Raw genomic sequence first — 23653 nt, 5'->3', positions numbered from 1 at the left:
CCACAGCTGCTTTAACAAGGCCAGGGCTGCCCAGAGTCAGGTGATTGGGCTACTGCTCGGCTAAGGGTCTGGTGGAGAAAAGAATGCCTGGCTCTTTCATCCCTAGTTACTTCTCACCTGGTCTCCTGTCTTATCTCCTTAGCCACTGTTCTCATTGCTTCTTGTCCTTTTATCACGGCCCTGCAGGTGTGGAGGAATTTGACTGCAGAAAGGACCATGGTCCTCAGTGACACTCCATTTGGCCCTCTCTCCACCTCCTGCTCTGTGGAGCCCTCTGAGGAGGCCTGGGCAGAGGCTGTGTGCCTCCAGGACCCTTGCCCCAAAGTTACTTTGCCCACTCCCACTACCTACTCCATCACTTGGGGGAAAGGCTTTTCAGGAAGGTGCAGCCTTTGATCAGAGGCCACTGTTGACAGAGCCTGACTTACATGTTGGGTAATAAGTAATAAAAACCACTCATTTAAAAAGAGGAGGACCTCGAGTAGGGTGGAAGAGGCTTTCCAATAGTCATGTGAGGAGATAGCATTGCTGCAGAATCCTCAGGACAGGGACTTTGGGGTTATGATCTAACCTTCCAGCCATCTGAAACCATGGGCTGCTTCTGAAGAGTTTAAGTAGGTGTATATGTGAGTGTGTGTGTGTGTGTGTGTGTGTGTGTGTGTGTGCATGCGCACATGTACTATATGATGTGTGAATGTGTGTGTGTGTGAGAGAGAGAGAGAGAGAGGCAGGGGGGAGAGAGAGGGAGAAAAAGGGAGATAGGGGAGTATATGTGGAGTGAGGAGAGATATCTTAGTTTTTGAAATACCTACCTATGACCAGCACAGAAGGACATAAGGTTGGCAGGAGGGCCAGGTCCCTGCTAGATAGACACCCAGAAGAAGGTCCAGAGAACATAGGCAGATTCAAGTAACAGCCATGCCACGATGCCCCAGAACCCTGTAGGGCTCCTATGACTTTTGGGCGCTACTTCCATAGAGCTAAACTTCTCAAGAGATCTGTGAGTAAAGCATGCCCTGGGAGATCCATTTGAGGCTAGAGTCCTGCATTAGAGTGGTCCCACCACCCCTAAGTGGGCAGAGGAGTGCTCTAAGGCTATGGCCAGCCACTGGCAGGGCCTTCTTGGGGCAGTGAATTCTGCAGAATTTCTCAGGGTTTGGGGGAGAAATTGTTGTGTCACATTCACTTAAGCTTAGAATCTATGTGGTTGAATGTTGCAAGCAAATAACCATCACAAGCAAGTTAACTCAACATGTACTTAATTATGCTCATGATTGTTACTGCTCTGCAACATAATAATGCAACAAGCTTATGAAATGACATTGGAGTGGAGGGGACCCAGCTTGCCCGATGGTGGTCCCATGGAGTCAGCTATCCTTGGGAACCACTGAGGGTCCAGGACCTTAAGTGCTATGGGTCAGATTCAGAGGAGACCTCTACTCTGAACCTCAGGGATTCCCCTGTTATTAAGGGGCAGAGGAAGCCTTAGGGGATCAAAACTTCCCAGTGTCACAAATGCAGCTGCTGTTTTCAAGCTCATTTATGCTTTTATTATATGCCAGCTGCTGTGCTAAGTACTGTTCGTGCATTCTGATTTTATACTAATGACAAACTTTAGGTGTTGGTCCTGGTTCACTGACAGAAACTTCTCTGGGGGGGAGATCTCATCTACTGTCGATAGCAGTTTCATCTAGAATTTTCATCCCTATAAAATGGCCACAGCCAGCTATCTCAGCCTTTTTCCTTCCTGAGGCTCTGGAAGACATGTTGGAATTACAGAGTATGGTATCACCCTGTATTGATTTGACATGATCAAAAAGTCTTTGAAACCAGATGAGCTGCAGAAGTCATTGGAGTACTGGCTGCAGCTATGTGAGACACACAGATAGCTATAGGATACCCTGCAGCTATGGGACACCCTAAAGCTATAAAACACCCTGTAGCGGTAGCATACCAGGCCTGCAGAGCACTGTGTCAGGCTGCTACCGGTGCAAGCAGCCTGAGGCTAGCAGTCTCCACTGCAAGGCTGTACTGCCTGCCTTTGGGCCATTCTGATCTGGGAGGCCTCAGACCTTGGAATGTGCCTGCAGGGGAGAATGAGAGGAGAGGGTTTCTAGGTTGTGCTGTGTTGTGCTAGTGATGAAGAAAAACCAGGAGATGTCCTCTGTGGTTGAGTTCCTCTCCTCCCTGGGGTAGGATAGTTCCCCTAGTGAACATGCCCTTCTGGAGGTCATGAGCAGACAGCCACACAGCAGAGTCCCTATTTTTAGGCCCTTGTTGGGATAGCTAGAAGTCTAAACTCCTTGGCTCCAGCAGTTTGGAGACTGTAAAGGCAAGCAGCTCTAATAAATTTCAGAGGCCTGCTCTTGGCTCAAGTGCTCAGACCTACAGTTGTGAGAAAGTTGAGAAATGAATATGTTAAGAGTATTTTTAAGATTGGGAAAAAACACCAAGTTGGCCTAAAGGCTGTCACATACAACATAGCACAGAATACCTCATCAAATGTCTGGGTATTATTTCCATGTACCAGCTGAATATCCTACAACTCAATTTATTTGTGACATATCTACACAGAAATGGTGTCAGTTCCCACAGGTGGAAGGCCCAGTCCTATGAGACTGTCCCCACTTCAGATATCAGTCCGAAGGGATGGCCCATGCTTCTGACCAACTGGCTATCAGTCAGGGCTTACACCATTCCTTCCTTGGATTTGATTAATTTGCTAAGACAGCTCACAGAACTCAAGGAAAGATTTTAGTTTACTTCTTTATTGTAAAGGCTATTACTGAGGACAACCCTTGGAAGAGATAGTTGCACAGGGCAAGGTTGATGTCATGGAAAAGGTGCCACCTTTCATCTCCTTTCTGGGCATATTTATTCCAGGAACCTCCATGTTCTCAGCTATCTAGAAGCTCTTCCTGTCTTTTATGCACGTGTCCCATTGGCCGGTATCTCACCCTTCATTCCCCTTTACCTCTTAGGAGAATGGAGTGGACTGAAAGTTCAAACTTTCTACTTCTATCTTAGTTGGGATCAGACCCATCCTGAGCCTATCTAGCCCCACCATTTTACTAGCATATGAAAGACTTGCAGATCACTCTACAGAGTCCAAGGGTTTTAGGAGCTGTGTGTCCTGAAGCGGGGAGGAGGAGGAGAAAGAGACCCAATGCTTCTCAGTTACATCACAATAACAAATTGGAGCTCCTGTGTGAGCCTAGCACTGGGTACAGATGTGAGTGTAATTTTAGATGGAAATTTTGACGTAAATTCCCACTGCTAGCCAGGCCACAGTGGGGGCTGTTCCAATATAGCTAGCTCTTCTTCTTGACTTTCTGGAGGAGGAACTGTGCAGGTCATGGAACAAGAGCTGAGAAATTGTCTGGCACAGGAAAGCAGGAAGGAGCTGGTGAGGGTGAACCTAGGTCTGGGGCCTGTGTGGGCTTGTGAGGGTCTGAGTGGAAGCAAGACAGGACATTCCAGATGAGTGAGGAGGGCTGCCCACGTGCGTGGGAGAGCTGAGGACAAATATAGGCATACTCCTATAAAATACAGAGTGGAAGGTGGGCTGAGGCCACTTATGGAGAATACTGGGAGGTAGGTTTGAATCCACACCTGAAAATGTTTTACATTCACATGGTCTTCTTCGCTGAGCCTCCCCATTGCAGGGCTATCTTATTTCCTGGAATGGGGGCTACCATGGTGTCAAGGAGTCAGGTGATGGGGGTTGGAGACCATTCTGTGTCACTGGTTAGGTTCTGAATCTTCTGGTATTATCTAGCATCAGGGGACATGAGGAGAAACACTCCTGGCCTGCTCTAAGATGCCCGGGGTGAGAGAGATCACTGAAACAAGAGTAGCTGAGCCCTGCTTGTCCTGCTGCTCCCACCTGCCCCAGCCTGCCCTGCTACAGTCTTTCTTTATGCAGCCACAATGAAAACCTCGTTAACCTTGCCTGGAAAAACATCCCATTTAGCCTTCACTTGCTCTTATAACGTCTTGAGCCTTAGAGAAGAGGAAACTAACCCTGAGCCCTACACAAAGTCATTGCCACTTGGAACATTCAGATGTCCTATGCCACATCCCCATCACACTCCCGTTCAAACCACGTATCATCATCCAATCTTTCCCAATCAGAGAACTCAAGAAAGGAAATTTACCCGAGGCTATTCACCTGGCCCAACTAGGCTGAAATCCAAGAAAAGTCTTCCTCCTGCTCCTCCAGAGCTGAGCAGGCCTCTGCCACCCTCACCTAGATACCCGCTACCACCCATCACCAGTACATCTCACACTGAGCTCTGATATTAAGCAAGGATCAGCCTTCTTTAGGAAGGTGAGATAGAGCTGTTCTGCTTTCCTCAGAAGAACCTAGACCTAGTGTTAAATGCTAGAGCCTACTGGCAGCCCTTTCTAAGGGAGCATTCTTCCTTCTTCAGGAAGAGAAGGGTCTGTTTACAACTGGGCATCAGTTTCCCCTCTGCTACCAGCTGGCCTGCTCCCTTCCCTGTTCTGTGGAAGTCATCTTTTCCATGGAGACTTTTCCATGAAGGCTTTAGAAAAGGATCTCTTTTCCAGAGAGCCTAGCAAGCTTTCTTTAGCTGGACAGAATGGTTTGTCACTTCCAGACATGCCTTCCTTGCAGACAACATAATGGTCTAGTCATTTGAGTGATTGTAGTTCATGTGCAGGAACTCCTTTGCTCTAACAGATAAGGATGATGTACAGAGCACTGGTTTTAAAAAAAAAGTACTGATGATAATTTAAAATGCTAGCATGTATAGAATCTTAAAAAGTACCTAATGCTGGGCTGGGAAGGTGGCTCAGTGGTAGAGCGCTTGCCCTGCATGCCTGAGGCCCTGGGTTCGATTCCTCAGCACCACATAAGCAAAAAGAAAAAAGCCAGAAGTGGCATTGTGGCTCAAGTGGTAGAGCACTAGCCTTGAGCTGAAGAGCTGAGGGACAGCGCGCAGGCCCAGAGTTCAGACCCCACAACTGGACCCCCCCCCAAAAAAAAAGTACCTAATGCTATGCTAAGCCCTTTAAGGGTATCGTCTCACTCACCTTAACAACTCAGCCTTTATTTAGCAGGTGAAGAAACTGAGGCTTAATCTTCAAGTGGTCACCTGCCAGCACAACACAGCTAGGAAGTGACCACCCAGGGATTGGAACTCAGGCAGCTGTCTCTGAAGCACCTCTCTGGGCTTTATCCTGCCAGTGTCTGCAGGACACTGTCTGCGAAGAAGGTGCAGGAAGGAAGCACTATAGTAAGCCCAAGTCCACGACCCACTACTGGCACAGCTTCCTTCCCTCAGGAAACTGCACACAGTAGGACTTCATCCTCTTGTTTGTCTTTCTCTTTATTTTTTTGTCAGTCATGGGGCTTGAACTCAGGGCCTGGACACTGTCCCTAAGCTTTTTCTGCTCAAGGATAGCACTCTACTACTTTGAGCCACAGCTCCACTTCTGGTTTTCTGGAAGTTAGTTAATTGGAGATAAGAGTCTCACAGACTTTCCAGCCCAGGCTGGCTTTGAGCCACGATCCTCAGATCTCACCCTCCTGAGTAGCTAGAATTACAGGTGCGAGCCACTAGCACCCAGCAACTTTGTCCTTTTAAATATACAGCTTCCACGTTGTACTCATAACTTGACTTATGGAATTGTAACCCCTTTATACAACTATTTAATAATCACAATAAATAAATAAAGATATAGCTTTCAAATATGCAGAAAAGAGACAAATACTAAGGAAAGAGGTCCAAATGTGTTCTGTATACTATATATTTTCCCTTTATTGTCTGCATACTGGAATGTGGAAGGACCTATCTCCTATTCCCTATTTCCTAGTTAATGTACCTTAGATGCAAGAGTTAAACTCAGAGTTGCTGGAGCTCATTGCTTTAATCCAGGATTATGATGGCTGCAGAAAAGTTCGCTGTGTCCCCTTGACCTCCCTAGCTAGGAGAAAGATGATGGTTCTCCTGACCTGCTTGGCTGTGAGGGAAAATGAAGTCAAAACGAAGCCTATTCCTCTCTAGGAACTGATGGAGAGACCAGAGAGGGAGGAGACACCCTCTGCCCTTTGTCCTTAGGATACTGGTGGCTGGTAGGCAGAGGGAATGGTTAGTACATGCTATTAGCCCTCCAGTTTCCCTTAACAATTAGCTCTTTGTAGGATTTGCAACCCCACGAGAGCCAGACTTGAGTGGTGTGAACGCCCAAGGTAGGAACCTCTGAGTCCTCTCACCCCTCACCAAAGGCTGTCTGGCCAAAAACCCAGACTGGCAGGATGGAAGTGTGAGTCCTCTCCCTTTTCCAAGCCCCATTCTTACAGATGGGGAAACGGAAGCCTGGGAAGGCAAAGCACTGAGCTACCCACCCCCTGAACAAATGAGTCCCAGAAGTGCAGGATTTCAAGATAGTGGTAGGTATTGTCTGTTCTTAGGTAGGAATTGCCTTTGTCTGATGGTACAGTGACTGTTCCACCTCTGCCAGGAAATTTCCAGAGGAATTGTGAAAGCTAGAATTGTGGGATCGTAATCTGTGATAGGTAGGGACTAGATCTGGGGCTTTATGTCCTTGGCAGAGGCCGGGGCCAGATTGGACTGGAAAGTCTCCCTCAGATGGAAAGTAGGCAGTACAGGCTCAGCATCCCATGACACTACATCCGCCTGCTTCCTGGAAGAATTACACCCCCTCCCCAAACTCCCCACAGAGCCACAATGACTAGAGTTGTGCTCTGCTGGCCTTGTCTGCAGTCTGTGAAAGGGACTGCCACCATCCTCCGGCTCAGTGTGTTACCACATGGATGCCTCCAGGCACTTAAAAACCCTGCTTTTCGAATCAGTGGAGAAACCAGCTTTGTCTGCCAGAAACTGAAGCAGGGAAGCTGATGAGAAATTAAAAAACAAAACAAAAAAAAGCAAAACACAAAAAACTGCTCTAAGTAGAAAGAATGGAAAGGAAACAGCAAAGCTGCAAAATGGCTTAAAAACCTGGGGCAGGGCTGATTGTGGCAGCATCTGGCCAGCTGCCTAGGGGCCCTCCTGCCTGCCCACCAGACCTTGTGACAAATGCCCTCCGACAGCCAGGGAAGCACAGCTGTCACCGGAAGGTTCTGAATGTGAGGGCGAGCCGCCAGAGGCCCGCGGCTGCAGGGCCACCTCTCCGGGCTGGTAACCTCATTATCTCTGCTGTTGGAGCAGGAGCCCCAGGGAGCACAGCTGTTCTCTGCCTTCTTGAAGGAGCAGCCTGCTCTGGAAGCTGTGGGGTGGGGGATGTGGGGGACCCTCTCCTGCCAAAGAGGCCTGGAAGGGGGGAGGGGCGGCAGCAGTGGGGCCTGGAGATGCACTTTTGCATCACCTCACGAAGCCCTCTTTCTTCCACAGCCAGGCCTGGCCCTGCCAGGGTTTGCAGGCACAGATGGTGCCTTTATGCTAGCAGCCTTTCCCTCTCTGGCACAAAGCACAGCTTGATGCAAATGATGAGAAGAAAATAAAAAAGAAAATTGCCTGTCCAGAGCTGGTCCAAGGATGTCTCAAGGAGCCCTCGTCCCTGGAGGCCTAAGTTGTGCCCTTATCTCCTGACATCTGTCTCTGGCAGCAGGAAACTTCCTGGTACTTTATTTTATGGTCCTGCAAGGCCCTTTCTCCCACAGGGAATATGGAGTGACTTGTTGTCATGGAGGTCACAGCGCTGAGATCCAGGCTGTGTTGAGTCTGCGATACCTGATTTTTCTAGGGGCCCTTCTGTGCAGGCAGCCCAGCTTAGATGACAGTTACAGCAAAGAGTGTGTCTGACCTCAGCCACAGACATCTTCTGACTGCCCTGGGAGGCAGGGAGGAAGAGGAGAGGCCACCGGGGTGATGCTGGAGGCAGCAGGGCTGGCTGTTATCTGCTCTGCTCTGCTGTGCTCTCAATTGATGTTCGACCTTGAGCAATGTGCCAACATTCCTCTCAGCACTGGACACCCTCATCTGTCAAGCGGAGCGAACACCTGCCCTTGGCCAGCCTGGCCAGGGAGAGCAAGCTCCACAGAGAGCACTGCCCATTAGAGGGAGGTGTGGGCTGCGTTATTGCTGTAGCCCAGTGCAGGTGGTGTGTCACTGTCTGGAAGACAGCTTTGGAAAGGGGTACTGTCATTTCTGCAGCTCTGGACTGGCCAGGGAGGCGGTGCATCTGTTGGGGTTGCTAGAGGACCCTTATTATTATGAAAATCGAGCCATTTGCTCACTTGGTTTGGGTCCAGCTTCATTTCTCTCAGTGCTGAGCCTGAGAGCCTTGAGCTGATGCCTGACAGGTTTGGATGGGGACTCAGGCAAGAAAGCACCAGGATTTATAAAAATGTCACTCCCCCAAAAGATGGGAAGTTTGATGGGCAGCTCCCAGATTCCTTCTGCAGTGGGAGCCAGGGGTGGCAGTGTGTTGCTTGAGTGGGATTGTGGGTGCCGAGAGACAGAAGGAGGCAGGGAGGTCTACAATGAAAGACCATCTGTCTGGGCACAGGCCCAGCCCCACAACCCCAGGCCCTTCCCTTCCTCCTACTCCCAGTTAACTTCTACTATGTGCCCAGGGAAGGAACAATAGAATAATCTAGAGACTCCTTTATCCTCTCTAGATCCTCCTGGGGTCTCCCTCTAGTCCCTCAAGCAGGACCAAACTTCCCTGGCCCCTATCAGGATCATTCTCCAGGCCCCAAGCCCCATTCAGGGACCCTCTGGAGGAGGAGGCGGAGGGGGAAGGCTGCACACGCAGGGCTTTTCCTGGCGTAGCCCGTGCCTTACCCTGTTAAAGCCTTCTAATCCATGTTATTTTCTTCTAATCCTTTCCCCTCCCTCCCTGGCCTGTGTGCCACCCTGCAGGACCTTTGGTTCCAAGCCGGAGCCCATGCTGAGTGCCAAGCATGAGGAAGCCAAGCATCTGCTGCAGCACGCCCGCATGAAGGCCAGGACCCGGCCCCTCCGTGCCAGCCATGATATTGTGCCCACCATTGCTCAGGGCATCCGGTGAGTGGGGCCTGAGCCAGAAAGGCCTGGGAGGGCCAGGGAAGGGAAGGGTCAGTAGCAGGAAATAGGTGAAACCTAACCCAAATGCCTCTATTCCCTCCTTCCTTCTGTGTCTATATGTTTTCTATGTCAAGCACTTGTGCTGTGATCATTTAATCAGTCAACACCCCTTTCCAGAGGGAACCATTAGGTGTTGGGAATTGAGATACAAAGAGGAAACATGATCTGAGTTCCTTGGGGGCATAGACATCATAGTCTCTAGGAAGATAAATATTCGGTTCTGTAGGCTGTGTTGTAGGAGGAAAAGACCCTGCCTGGAAAGCTATACCTCTGCCTGGAAAGGACAGGTAGAGCTCCCAAAAGGAGGTGGCTTCACAGTTGGGGCTTGAAAAACATGTACATATTCATGAACACCTGGAGGCAGTGAGCATTGTAGGGATGAAAGCCAAGAGAAGCAGCATCACAGGATGAGATGGAGGCTGGAGCTCATGGCAGCCTCCAGGCCTGCTGGACAACTTAGATGTCTCCTGTAATAGTTGGGAAGACTTACCATGAGACAGCTTGACTGCATAATCACATCTGCATTTCAGTAGAGCTGTTCTGGCTGCTGGTTGCATTGAATCCAGGAGACTGGAGTAGGAAGAGGTTGTTGTCATGTCCTGGTGGGAGGTACAAGAAGGAGGGTATGGAGACTTCTCAGAGAGTCCCCAAACCAGGAACAAACTAGCCACCAAGTAGCCAAGAAGGACTGAGCCAGGCTGTCCATCTCATTAGCTGTGTGCCTTCCAGAAGTCTTTGTGCCCCCTTTTCCTTATCCACAGAATGTGGACTATAATAGGGTTTTCATGATATTTATATAACCTATGAAAGGTACTTAGTACTATTTTCTTTCTTTTTGGGGGGGGGTCTCCAGTCGTGGGGCCTGAACTCTGGGCCTGGGTGCTGTCCCTCAGCTCTTCAGCTCAAGGCTAGCGCTCTACCACTTGAGCCACAGCGCCACTTCCGGCTTTTTTCTTTTTCTTCTGTGGTGCTGAGGAATCGAACCAAGGGCCTCATGCATGCAAGGCAAGCGCTCTACCACTGAGCCACCTTCCTAGCCCCTGAAAGGTACTTAGAACAGCACTAGGCATATCATGAGTGTTATAGTACTGTCAGGTCTAGTTACGCAACATTTCTTTATCTATCTATGGGGAAGCATGAGGAACAGAGGCATCCAGAACAGAGCCCAGGGTTCCAACTTGCTTCTGGGTGTCCAGTGGATCCCTGGCCAAAGGACGATGCCCAAGTGAGGGACAGGCTTTGGAGCTTGTCCAGCTTTGGAGCTTTGGAGCAGCCACTGGAGATACCCACCAGGCCCTTGGAGTCAGGCTCCACAAGTAACATCAGAAATGGAGAGTTGAGTCTTGCCCTAATTGCGTGATGCTGGAACCACAAGGCTTCATCAGGGATGAAGAGACAGAGAACAGGTTCAAGAGCCTCAGACCAGCATGTCACATGACTGCTCTTGAGCACACACCCTGCCCTCCTCACCTGCCCCCTCTGTGCACACTCAAAGAGCCACTAACGAGTTCTCTAGCACCCAGAGCCAGCTCCAGGTCACACTTCTGGGCCTGAGATGAGGCTAATGGACCATTCCAGATCTTTCCAGGCCTGAACAGGAATACCTCTGTAGCTAGCAAGGCCTGTGGCCCTCAGGCACAGTAAGCATGCTGGATCTGCCTGTCTCTATCACTATATGGCACTGGAGGTGGGACTCCTAGTAAAACTGGATCATATGCTCTTTTGTTGGAGACCCTGAGCCTTTTTTTGAACCAGGGTCTTGTGCCTGGTAGGCAACTACTCTGCCATTCAAGCCAGGGCCCCAGCTTTATTTTCAGTTGTTCGTTTTGTTTGTTTGTTTGTTTGCTTTTTCAGAAAGGATTTTGTGCTTTTCCAGGGTTGGGCTCAGTCTGTGATTTGTGTACCTCTTTCTGCCAAGTGGCTGGGATTACAGACATATACCACTACTCCCAGCCCTAAGCCTACTCATTAAAGGCTAAGGACTTGTATTTAACCCTTGACTTGACTCCATTGTGAACAGAGGCCTATGTTAGTTGTTACTATAACCCCTAGGACGGGGACTGGGGAGACTCTAAATCCTTTTATTTTCTCTTTTGATTCTCCTTTTATTCCTCTTTCTGGACAGAAGGAACTGGCTTGGAATGGCATGGCTTCCTTGAGGCATCTGGACTGCTCTGCTTCACATGCATGGCTAGAAGCCTCAGACTTCCAAGGAACTCTCCTGCCCCTACTTTCCATAGCTATGAGACTGACTGAGGAGCCACACATAAAGACCATCTACAAAACAGACTTCTTTGTATCAGTGTCCTCCCAGGCTCCCTCTCTCCTCCAAATCAGTCCAGCAGCTCACCACTACCCCAGTCACTATGGTAAAATAGGTTCCTTTCTTCCTGCCTGTAGAAATGCTGTAGAAATGCAAGGTGACCCACTTTAACAGCTGCTGTGTCCAGAAAAGAATTACTATGACTTGGCAGCCCCAGTGAATCCTCCGAGAGTATAGCTGAAAAATTCACACCAGATGGCTTGCTGCAGCTGCCTCTAAAGGTTATGCCCCATCAAATCACCCTGGAGAGCCAGGCAGAGTTAGTATGGTGATGTCATGCAGGCCCGAGGCCTCTCTGCTCAATGCAAGAACCTCTACCCCATCCCTGGCGTATCATGCCTTCCAAAGAGCAGCTTGGAGAGAGAGGAGGGAAGAGGAGGGGCACTAGAGGTGGAGGTAGAGGTAGCTATGTTTTCTGGAAGCAAATCACAAATAAAGATTAGGAACCAAGCAGCTCCTTCAAGTGTGAGATTTTGCCATCTGGGGCACAAGCACACTCAGATTAGCACACCTAATCTCCCCAGGGCAACGCCTATCAGCAGGATTAGCCTGGGAGAGTGTCAATAAGCGATACTGTTGTGTGTGGCTAGTGGCTGTGTGCGATGGCAGAGCTCATGCACATCACAGCCTTGTGCAAAGAGAGGCTTTAGAAAGGAGGCTCCTGGTGAAGGCCACGCAACTTCAGGGTCCTGATTCAGAGAAGAATCTGTCCTCCAGGGGCGGCTCCTGGAGCCCCTGCTAGGCCTCGCTTGAGAAGCTAGGCCTCTCCTGGGAGCTGTGGGCTGCTTAGCTGCCTCCCACACTCTGCCTATGCCGCCAAAGTCCCTCCTACTCTCTTCCACTCTTGCTAACACTGCTGGTGGGAGGGGAAGGTGCTCGGGGTGTGAGTTACTGGGTTGAAGACACCAAACATGCTTAGCTTCCCTTCTACTTTTAGAACAAGATGTTATTTCTCCTTTGGAGTGGGTTCTGGGTTGGCTCCATTCACCATCTTGTTAAGGGCACTGCTGCAGCTCATGGGACCTGGATTCTGTTACCATCTAAAAACCAGATTGTTTTTTCTTTTCTTATCACATAACCCTCCAGCTGGACTTCTGAGTCATGTACAGAACTTCCATTGGGCTGTTGTTGGTTGATCCTGGCTGGTGACAGTGTCCTAAGCTTCTGCTTGAAGAGTGCCTCTTCTCAGTAGGGGTCATAGTGACTACTTCCTAGTGGCCCCTTAGCCCTAACATCTTCTGAGTCTATGATGGCAGCTGCACGGTGCAGGTGTTCAGAGGAGGGAGGCATGGTTGTAAGGCATAGTTAGGGTGTCCAGGGAAACCAACACACAAAACCCACACACAGTCAACAGGACGTGTAGAGTTTTATTTTAAGAAATTGGCTCACACACTTGGGATGTGGCACATCCAAACCCTGCAGTGTAAGTCAGAAGGCTCAAGGAAAAGTTCAAGTCCAAACACATCTGCTGGCAGAATTCCATTCTGCTCAATGATGTCAGTCTTCCTTCTCCTAAGGCCTTCAACTGATAGGATGAGGATTACTACATTATGGAGCTACTACATTATGGAGCGTAGTCTGCTTTATTCAGACTCCACCCACTTAAATAATGTTAATTCCTGTCTAGAAATAACACCTGTACAGAAACATCCTGAATAACATTTCACTTGCGTGGGTAGTATAGCCTGACCAAGTTGATACATAAAATTATCCATACATGGTAGGTACGTTTTAATAAAGAGGTATTAAAGGCAGGCAGGTTATAAAGGAAGATTTCAGGAAATGGTGACCCAAGGGCTACCATAAAGGGGATGGGTGGGGTCAGAAGCCTGGAGGCCTATGAGTGCGTGCATGTCGGGTAAGGAAAAACAGCTGAGAGGCATGTGCAGGGCCTGTTTTTCACCTCAAAACCCATCACTGCAATACTGTGCCCTCTAGCTGGGTCCCAGGAGAACCCACAGACTGGAGGCAGGTAGATAAATGAGGGAAACGTGAATCCCAAACATTTCCTCGTAGATTGGTGGAGAGGTTGCGGGAAGAAAAGGAGTGGAGAAGTATGGTCCTGCTCTATGGTTTGTGAGTCGGAGGGGGCTTCTGGAGCCAAGGAGGACTTGTATGTCCCTGAGCCAAAGCTAATGGTGGATGTGAAGTTTCCCAGCACAACAATGCCATTATAGCCAGAGGCAGGATGAGAATGTGTGTTAGGTTGTATATGGATTAAGGGTGATGGTGGTGGAGGTTGGACCAGTTAGGACTCAGAGTTCAAAGCTAGGCATGGTTGTATATGCCTATAATCTCAGCACTTAAGAGGCAAAGACAGAAGATTCCAAGTTTTGAAGACAGACTGGGGTATATAATGGGATTATTCTCTCATATGGCCTCTCTCTCTCTCTCTCTCTCTCTCTCTCTCTTTCCCTCTCTCTCCAAGTCCAAAGGTGACTGCCAAGGGTCCTTCAGTCTGAATTCTGTCCAAGTAAGGTAATTAGGAATTCTGGATGGAAACTGTAGGTCAAGAATACCCAGAAACCCTGACTTCAAGGCTCACACAGCCCAGTGGAGACACCAAGATCCATGAATGCTCAAACCCCAATCAGGGTGTAGTATTCACATATGAACTGTGCACATCTTCCTGTATGAGTTAAATCACCACAAGTGTGGTTGAACTACCTGATACCACGTAAACGCCATGTAGTAGTTACTGTATGGTGCTGTTTAGGGAAGAATAGCAAGAATGAAGCCTACATGGTCAGTACAGATGCAGTTTCTTTCTCAGATATTTTCACTACACTGTTGGTTGAATCCACAGATGTGGTATCCACGGAGAGAGCTGATTATACTTATGTCCAGAAATGTATAATGTTCTGATCACTTCTAACACCCCACATACCACACATGCTACACACACTACACACAACACACACAGCACACATCATATACCACACACAACAGCATACACCCTCCCCCACACATCACACACATAATACACGCAATATACACATAAATCACATATCTCCCACATCAGATACCACATATGCACCCTACACAATGAATAGACAGCACACATGCACATATCACTCATATCATTTGCACACAACATGCAGCACAGCAAATACCCCTTATAATGTAAGGTCTTTGGTGTCTTCCTTCTGTCCACTCCTGAATTTAGCAGTGTTTGATCATAGCAGGCTGAGCCGGGTAGCACAGGGAAGTCCACACTGTAGATCGTGTTTGTTTCGCTGAGTCTGAGGATTGGGGTCGGCTTTACCACTTGACTCCCCAAGGGCCTGACTGTGGGCTGAGGCTGCCACAGAACACCCTGAGAGAGCGGGTCCCAGAATGGGGAGGACAGGGCAGGGTGGGTCTCGGGAGAGGGCTCACCTGCTCCTCATCCTTCTGCATGTCTCTCCTGTCTCTTCTTCAGAGATGAGCCAAGAAACCCGGCCCAGGACCCCAGGATGACCTGTAGTGACAGCCTCCAGAATGGGACCGTGAGTGACTGCTCCAGCGGGGCCTCCAGCGGACAGGGGCCCAAGCCGGACAGCCTCGTGTCGCATGTCCGATTTGAGGACGAGTCTGCCGGTGAAGCCGAGGTCCGCTATCTGGAGCGGCTGCAGCAGCGCCAGCGGCGGGTGCTGAGCACGGTGCTGCGGAAGGTGGGCCAGGGACCCCTGCACTCCAAGCCTGACCTCACCCACTACATCCGCCGGGACTTGAGTGAGGGCCGCCTGGATGTCAGTGGCCACTCAGTGCCACCGCCCGCATGGGACAGTGATAGAAAGTGCCCGGCCTGTGGCAGCTGTCTTCAGGAGGGTCACCCGGCTGAGGAGAAGGCGACCTCCAACTGGAGGAAACCCCAGGGGTTCCAGGTTGCTGATGGGGTGGAGGGGCTACTGCCAGAGCCCCATAATTCCCATGGCCTGAACTCCCCATTCCCATTCCTCCCTGCCCAGCCGGGGCTCCACACAGAACGGATCCGGGAAACACACATTGGGGACACTGCCACCTGCCCTGAGGACGCAGATGCTGCCCTGCACAGCAAGGAGGTGGGGACCTCTCAGCCCAGCAGGACAGGTGTGCTGACCCGAGGGAACAGCCCTGGGCAGCGGCCTCACGGAGGTCACCGGTGGTCCAGGAGGGTGAAGATGGAGCAGCCCTGGACCCTTCAGGCCCAGCCTCACCTGCCTGGGGTTGCTGATGTGGAGAGGGGAGATGAGCTGAAAGGGGACAGAGCTCACTCTCCCAAGGGGACTGAGTTTCGGAGAGAAGATGCTGTTCCTAAGCCCCCTGTCCTGGAACCTCAGAGGGCCCCCCCAGGGTCCCAGAGGCCTCCTAAACTGGAGCTTGGAAGTCACCGAACTCACGCTGCGGACTGTACTCCATGCAAGACAGCCTGTGCCACAAGATCACTTGCCACGAACATTGGGCTCTCAGGGCCGGGCAGGCCAGACCAAGTTATAGACAGCCACAAACCTCTGGAGATTGCCTGTGCTTCTTCCCTGCCACACAGCCCGACAGAGCCCTCTGCCCCACAGCCTGCCCAGCAGCTGTCTGCTTCCCTCTCCCCTCCTCCTGTGCCTCACAGGAAGTCAGCCCTGGCCGGACCCCGCAGGCCAGGGGGCCAAGCCCAACCTGTGGATCTCACCCTGCCTCAGTCTCCTCCAAGAACTGTGGCTCAGGCCTGCGGACCTCAGGTCAGGAACCCACAGCCGGGCCCATCTACCAACAACCACCTTCCGCCGGGGCTGCAGGAGCCCCAGAGAACAGCCGTCCATAAAAGCAGGGTGGAGAGGAGCCCCTGCAGCCCGGATCCAGAGCTGCCCCTGGAGAGCAGTGTTAACGGTAAGGATTGCCGCTGGCCCTTGCCCACAGCCACACACCATTTCCAGCAGCCTCTAGGAACCCTCGGACCACTGACAAGTGTCAGGGAGCCAGGGGAGGCTGGTCTGGAAACAGGATGCAGCATCAGCCTGCCTGTGCAGATTAGCTGATTCCCCGCTGGAGCAAGCAGGGCTGTAGGGAGAGCTGGATACCCTCCTACTGAACTGTGTAGGGAAATGCCAGCTTCACTGGCTGCTAGAGGACTGGTTTTATGGGAACTTGACACCTATAAACCAGGAGAGGCAGCAACTCCAGGATCCGCTGTAAGTGTCCAATCATCACATGGCTAGCGCCCTCCCCCGCCGACAGCTTCGGCTTGTGCCATGCACGTACTCTCTCAGTATTGACTGAGCACTTGGGTTCATGCCTGGCTCTCTATCTGGTTCTGTGGGGAATGGCATAAGTGAATTACTTTAGTAGCAACTTTGCCCTTGAGACTTTCTGGTAGCTAAACCGAGAGCAAAGAGGCAGAGCTTCTAAAGGCAGGAGCTGCTCTGTGGCCTCTGTGGCCCTCCCAGAATCCCCTCTTTGCTAGCTGCTGGAAGGTTCCAGCAAACAGAGCTGCTGATGGGGTGAAATGTTTCTAAGCTCTTTCCCTTGGAAAGGGTCCGTGGATTGTGGGCAGATTCTAGGGACTGGCAGATCCAGACTCTGATTTCCACTGCTGTGAGCGCAGGTGACCTTGGGAGACAGAGATAGCTGTCCCACCACACACATATTCTTGCTTAACGGGCCATGGTTCTGACTGCCTGGGGCTGAGGTTTGGGCTGGGGAACTGTGGGGGGGGGGGAGAAGACAGAGAAATGATAGCTCATAATGACTTGGCAAGGATGTGGATCAGCCCTCCCCTCCCCCCCCCCGCCCCATTCACACTGTATGGTCACATAAGCCGTGGGCAGGCAGGGCCGCTTCTGAGGTCTCCTCCTGCTCCAAGCTCAACTATGATTCCTGAGTGGGCCTGAGGGCGGGCTTGCCCTGAAGCACTTCCTACCGAGGGCTTCTATCCTGACACCAGGTGATTATGGGCAGTTGAGGCCTGGGACAGAGGTAGGACTCCTCTCCTCAGCTGTGAGGCCTGGGTGAGTCGCTGCCTCCCTCCGCAGTCCCTGTCTTCCTGTCTAAGCAAGGAGCCTCACGGCACCCGTCCCACACAAATGCAGCAGGCCATCTCTGCAGGGGCTTTCGCTCATCATCTAGCATATAACACAAGTGCTCCCAAAGCCATGGCTGTTGTTAAAGCTCTGAAGAATCTATATTGGCTTCCTCGTCCAGGCTCACAACATTTTCTTCTGTTCCTGATTGTCCCTTAATACTGGTGGGCTTGATTTATATTGCAAGCAATACCATCAACCTAAGGACTTACCAGTCCACTGTGTAGTGCTGGGTGATGGGGTTCCTGCAGCCCACAAGAGCCGATCTCTGTCATTGGTTTTCAGTGTAGAGGGCAGGACAGTCAGGGCTGGGCCCTTAGCCTTGATCATTTAAGAGCCGCCCACCATCATCCACTGCTTCTTGGGGCTCTCACCTGCTCTAGATTCCCGTACTCTCCTGCTTCTGGGTCTGAGTGTCCCTTTCCCCCACCATGGCCTGTGCAGATGGTCAGTCTGACACAGGAGGGATGCTGTGGCTGTTGCAGGAGGACTCCGGGGCTCCCCAGGCTCAGCAGATGTTGCCACCGTCAACTCCACGGGCATCACCCTCTCCCTAGCCCCAGAGGAGCCTGAGTCTAGTCAGGAACTGGAAGGAGTTCTACAGAGGATGGAGCCCAGTTCTGGAGGACATGTGCCACCTGGGTGAGTGACAGCAGAGCTCAGACCACAGTAGAGGGCTCTGGTGGGGAAAGGTCCCCTGGACCCTCCTCCTAGAGCTACTACACAATGCCCTGGTACCCCGATACCCCTTTCCTAGTGCTTTGCATCTGATGTGTCTGGTTATTCAGTCACTGAAGCCTCAGCCACTGGTCCCAGCACCCAGGGTGCTCCAGGGAGATTTCCTACTGGGAGGACCTGCTCCTGACTTTGAGCCTGCAAATAGACAACCATCACCCCAAGAAGACTGTTTCTCTTCTCTGTTGCATTCCTGGAGAGACTCTGTGAGGGTGGGAGGGTGGGGGGGATCTGAGGCTTTGCCCTGTGGAACTCCTTCAGCTGACCTCAGCCTCAGTGAGCCCAGTGCTCTGGCTGGGGCCTTCCCGCTCCAGCCATATACCACGGCCTCCAGCCCTGTGTGCTCACTAGAGCTCCAGGTTTGTCTGGACATCTCCCCTTGGAATCAACTGCACAAGCTATAGAGCTGCTTCTCCCATGTCTCCTTCCCAGCAAAAGCCAAAGTGCTGCTGTTCGCTCAGTACTCAGGCCCTAGACCTGCTTCCTCTGCTCCCTCCCACTCTAGCCCACTGGAAATCCTCTCCAGCATCTGCTCTCATTTGCTGTCATCACCCCCCATCTATACTCTCCTGCTGCCCCCCGTCTTCATTCTTGGTGCTCAGTAGTAAATGGTGTCACCTTTACCCAAATAATGTCATTCTCCTGCATAAACCCCTGCAATGAGTTTTCCACTCGGAGTAGAATTTAAAGCCCTTGTACTGTGGTTGACTGCACTCCGTTCAGTCGGCCCACCTCTACCTGCCTGTCTGGTCTCATCTTGTGCCTCTGTCCCTCTTCCTCCTGTGAACCAGGCCCAGCCTCCTCCTGCTCTAGCCAAGGCATTATCGACTGCACCCTGCATCTGCAGGTTCCCAGCCTGGCTCCGGCTTGTCACTAGGCTCTCAGTTAAAAGATGGTCTCCCTTGGTCATTATTTACAACAAATGCCTGGTCATTCTCTGCTTCACCCCACATGCCAGTCACTGATGGTTTTCCTCTGTGTTGTTGATAAGCTGCTGAGAACAAGAACCTTGTTTGTCCTTGACACCACGTACAGCAGGCTCTTGAGAAATACTGAGTGACGGAGTGAATGAGGGGCCTCCTGGCTGTCTATGGAAGGGACTTGCCTGAGTTAGGCTCCCTAGAAGAGAGCACCTGGCGAAGCCCACATCTCTCGCCTCCCCTCTGCTCCAGGGGCATTGGCACTGGCTCCTCTGGGGCCCCCCTGGATGCAGTCTTCTCTTGCCTCCCTCCTGGCAGTCTCCTGCCACCTCACAACCATTCTTGTGTTACAGAGCACCACCAGGGGCCAGAGCAGAGCCCAGGCCACCCTCAGCTGCCCCTTCTGACGGGAAAAAGAAAAGAAGCAACAGCATTGTCTCTGCCCTGGGGCTGAAAAAACTTTTCTCAGCCTTGGGTCATACTTCGCAGCCCAAGATGGGCAAATCTCGTAGCTACAGTATGGAGCAGCTGCAGCCCATGGCGCCAGGCCCAGCTTCACACACCAGCACCCCTAAAGTGAAGAGAGTCCCGTCATTACAATCCCTGCATCTGGTGAGTCCTTGGGGCCCCAGGCTAGGGGTCATGATGCCAGCAATGGTGTAGCCCATTGGAGAAAGGGTGACAAGAGAGGCAGTACTGACCACAGTTGACCCACGAGACAGGCTCCCGCAGCCAGGACCGGGGGCCTGGGCTCATCCCCCCTCCCCCCTCCCCCCTCTCTCTCAACTTTGCCACCTCAGCCAAGTCCTGGAGAATGCATAGCACACTCACTCTCTATGGTCATAGTGACTCTTTTAGTCAAGACACAAATCACTTTATACCTAGATTACTTTAGTGACATTTGGCTGGCGTCCTTGCTGCAGTTTTCTTTCTGATCTGTAAATCTGGCTGAATCCTGGCTAGATGGCAGTCCTTGGTCATTTAGTACATTCAGAATCAAGTTGAGACTGCTTAGTTTGCCAGGGTTCTGTGATCTATCTGCTTTCCTTTCTCATCCCTCTCTATTACTCTCACCCCCAGTTATGGTAGACTTCCGTGACGTTATACAATCAGATCTCACTGCCAGAGTGGATCTTGCCCTGAATGTGTCTCCCACCTCTCCACCCTCCGACCTCTGCTATGTGGTGCGGTCTCACCCTGTGCTTCATCTCTCTTCCCTCACTGGAATGAGATTGTTAGACTCCCAACAGCTCTAACAGTAGCTACATTCAGTACAAGGTGCACTCAGTACACACTGAGTGAGTAAGTGAATGCTGGGAGCTAAAGTTCTTCCTCTCCCCTCCCCCTCTCCATGCCAGTCCTAGCAAGCCAACCAACCAACTCAACCAGGCCTCTGGAAACCTTGTTCTGTTCCAACAGTTTCCAAGTCCTGTGTTTCTTCTGTCCTTGGCCCCTGCTCTGGGCAGAATGAGGTAGGTGACTGTGGCCTGGGGTATAGGAGCTGTTTATTTCTCAGGCTACAGAGGGAGTAGAATGCAGGCCCAGTGAAAGTCAGTGCCTGCCTTTACCAAGAATAGTACCCACCCTGTGGCTGGTGTTCAATAAATAGCTGACAGCCAGTGAGTGGAAGGTGAAGAAGCAGCTGCAGACGGCAAGCTAGGAAGAAAGGCCTTTACTCAGACCACCCTGAGAGCCAATCTTCTCATGGACTTAGATTTGTCTATTGTCTGAGCTGTGGCACCTTGGTTTTTTGCCATCAGAGCTTCAAATGCATTCACCGTGAACACACCAAGGAAAGTGACACTGTTCGTGTCACACAGAAGCTTATGGGCAGTTTAATCTAAGTAAACAGACAGAAAGCCACCAGCCCAAGAAAGGCTAAGAGTGAGGAGTTGGTGGTTTGTGCTTGTAACCCTAACTACATGGGAGCCTGAGATATGGAGAATCTCAGTTCTAGGCCAGTGCTGGCAGAAAATGCCATCTCCAGTGGAAGGGAAAGTAGACACCACGGTATGCCTATGATTCCAGCAACAACAGGAAGCCTACACAGGCCGGGAGAGAGAGACACTACCCTAAAAATAAAGTGAACAATGGGGCTGAAAGTGTCGTTCAGTAATAGACTACAGGAAGTGAGACCCCCAGTGCCTGATACTTTCGATGGCCCGTGTAGTAAGCCCTGCCAAGCACTCTGATTTGATGACTAAAGCTTGCGCCTTTGACTTCTTAGAGGACCCTCAGGTTCATGGTTGGGATAAGTTCCCTGTCAACCCCTTCCCAAGGGGCTTTTATCACCTGCAATACTGAGCCTTGACCACCAGGTGTCACCCTCCCATAAACATCAGAAAACTGTCTCTTTGCAGAACCTCCATTCTCTGCTGGGCAGCAAGGGAGACCGGTCCAATGTCTACCTGGTAGAGGAACCCGGGGACCCCAACACACCTGGCAGGCAAGTGTTGGCACAAATTGCATAAAGAATAAACTCAGAATAGTAGTAGAGCTATAACGCCAACTACACCATCATGGCCCTGAACAAGTCCCTTTAAGAGAAAGTGAGGCAGGCTACCTGGGCCTCTCTGTCAGTAAATCCCATGTATGGACAGACAGATGGCACAGGAGCTGCCCTTACCTGTGCAGGTGAGCACTGAGAAGGCGTGAGGCTGCCAGAGAGGGAAGAGCTGGCAGGCTTGCTGTCCTCTCCTTTGGATGGCTGAGGACATCTTGAAATCAACATTAAGACCTAAGATCTCCCCACAATCGTCCCTTGAGCCCTTAGCTCTTTGCAGAGGTGCTCTTAGCTACTTTTCTCTAAGGATGCATTTCAGAACGTCCCTTCCCTCGTGGAAATGCTGTAAGACATTACAGTTTCCCTCAGCTCTTACTAGTCTCTACCTAAAAATTGAGAGCGTACTACTCTTGGTGGGGGGAGTGCTGTCTCATCCTCACTGTCTCTCTCTCTGGTTCTGTCACAGGTCAGCCAAGGGCCCTCCCCGGCGCACGCTCAGCGTGGAGGATGTGGGCGCCCCCAGCCTGGTTCGCGCCGTGGGCCGGGTGGCAGAGGTGTTTCCAGATGGCACAAATCAGTTGCAGCTGCAGCGCCCCCGTGAGGGCACCTTTGGCTTCTGCGTGGCTTATGGGAATGGGCGTCGGGACTCAGGTAGGCCCTCCCGTTACTCAGCAAACCCCAGCAGCGCCTCTGGGGTGTGCTTAGTTGGTTCTGGTCCCTAGCTGAGCCGTGGAACCGCCTCTCAGTTGCAGGACGAGCCCTCTCCCCTCACCCATCTCCCAACCCCCAGGGAGCAGGGTTTTCCCCAGGTATCAAGACCACAGAAGCCCATACCTGCAGCGGGACTTTGCCCCAGGCAACTGCAGCTGTGGGAGGTGAGGGCTGGGGAGGGTAGAGTTGGCAGGTTGGACTCCACTGCCCTCCTGCTGACGGATGACATCTTGAAATCAGAATCTTGGAGGCCATCTTTTCCGGGGAGAAGCCGAGGGAAATTGTCTGTGCTTGCCTCTCAGCTTTCCCTTTGATGTGGTCGATGTTGCAAGGGTTCCTTCCTCCAGCTCCAGTCTGTCTGGGCATGTCGAGTGTGCCTGCCTGCCTGTCTGTGCAGCCTGTACACGGCCCTGCCTCCTCCCTCAGATGGCTCCTGGAACCGGGCCCCTAGCTGAGCTACCTGCTACCTTGATTTGGCACTGGGAGGGAGGAGAGGTGCTAGCTCATCTCCTTATTCTGCACCTTAGCCAGTTCTCATTCCTGCCCTGACCAGCCAAGCTCACGTTCCTGGCCTTCATTCAAGAATGCATCTGAGAGCAAGAAAGCCTGACATTGTCAGGATGCGTGGGGAAGGTAGGCAGGTTTGCTGGGGGAGTAAAGAGGGCAGCAGAAGGAGAAAAGATACAGAAAGACTCACTCTGGAGCCTACGCAACCAGGCCTAGGGGCTTAGTCCCATGCTTTGCTCTCCTGGGCCAGGGTTGTTTAGCCTAGAATTAGTCCGTTTGCTGTCAGGTTTGCAGACCACCCACCACAGGGGTTCTGAAGTCTGTACAGTCACTCAGTATCTCAACAAATACACATATTGAGCACCAAGTGCATGTTGTGGATACTGGGGGTTACTGCGGCATTCAGGGCAGAACATACATCCAGCGAAGGTGCTAGGCTATCCCTCCAACACATTTGCCTTATATATTATACAACACATATATGAAAGAGGGAAAACAGTATGAAAAAAGCAAATATAAATAAAGCGGGTATGGCTAAGGGTGTCAGCAGGCTTTTTCAAGGTGGCATTTGAGCAGAGAAGGAGATGGAGGGAGGGAGGGAGGAGTCATGGGAGATGGGGAAGAGTGGTCCAGGTAGAGGGAACAGCGAATGCAAAGGCCCCCGAGAGCGATGAGTTTGTTCTGCTGGAGGAACTTCATGGAGGTCAGGCTTAGAGCTGAGCTAAGAAAGGTGACGTTCTGCCAGGCGCCGGTGGCCCACGCCTGTAAATCTTAGCTACTCAGGAGGCTGAGATCTGAGGATCACGGTTCAAAGCCAGCCTGGGCAGGAAAGTCTGTGAGACTCTTATCTCCAATAAACCACCAGA

The 23653-nt window shown here is 51.4% G+C and overlaps 1 protein-coding gene across 1 annotated transcript in view; it reads left to right on the top strand.

Annotated features, from left to right (window-relative positions):
* Kiaa1614 (KIAA1614 ortholog) overlaps nucleotides 1-23653 on the top strand; it is a 31420-nt gene that overhangs the window by 5085 nt on the left and 2682 nt on the right. The window contains exons 4-9 of the mRNA XM_013015410.1: nucleotides 8856-8999; nucleotides 14804-16221; nucleotides 17897-18053; nucleotides 19420-19678; nucleotides 21427-21512; nucleotides 22036-22220. Coding sequence (XP_012870864.1) covers nucleotides 8856-8999; nucleotides 14804-16221; nucleotides 17897-18053; nucleotides 19420-19678; nucleotides 21427-21512; nucleotides 22036-22220 — 2249 coding nt within the window. The remainder of the gene's footprint in view (nucleotides 1-8855; nucleotides 9000-14803; nucleotides 16222-17896; nucleotides 18054-19419; nucleotides 19679-21426; nucleotides 21513-22035; nucleotides 22221-23653) is intronic.

This window comes from Dipodomys ordii, unplaced genomic scaffold, assembly GCF_000151885.1.
Source record: "Dipodomys ordii isolate 6190 unplaced genomic scaffold, Dord_2.0 Scaffold27, whole genome shotgun sequence".
In the NCBI taxonomy this organism is placed as follows: domain Eukaryota; kingdom Metazoa; phylum Chordata; class Mammalia; order Rodentia; family Heteromyidae; genus Dipodomys; species Dipodomys ordii.
The sequence above is the reverse complement of the archived record's forward strand: the minus strand, read 5'-3'. Positions and strand labels throughout refer to the sequence as shown.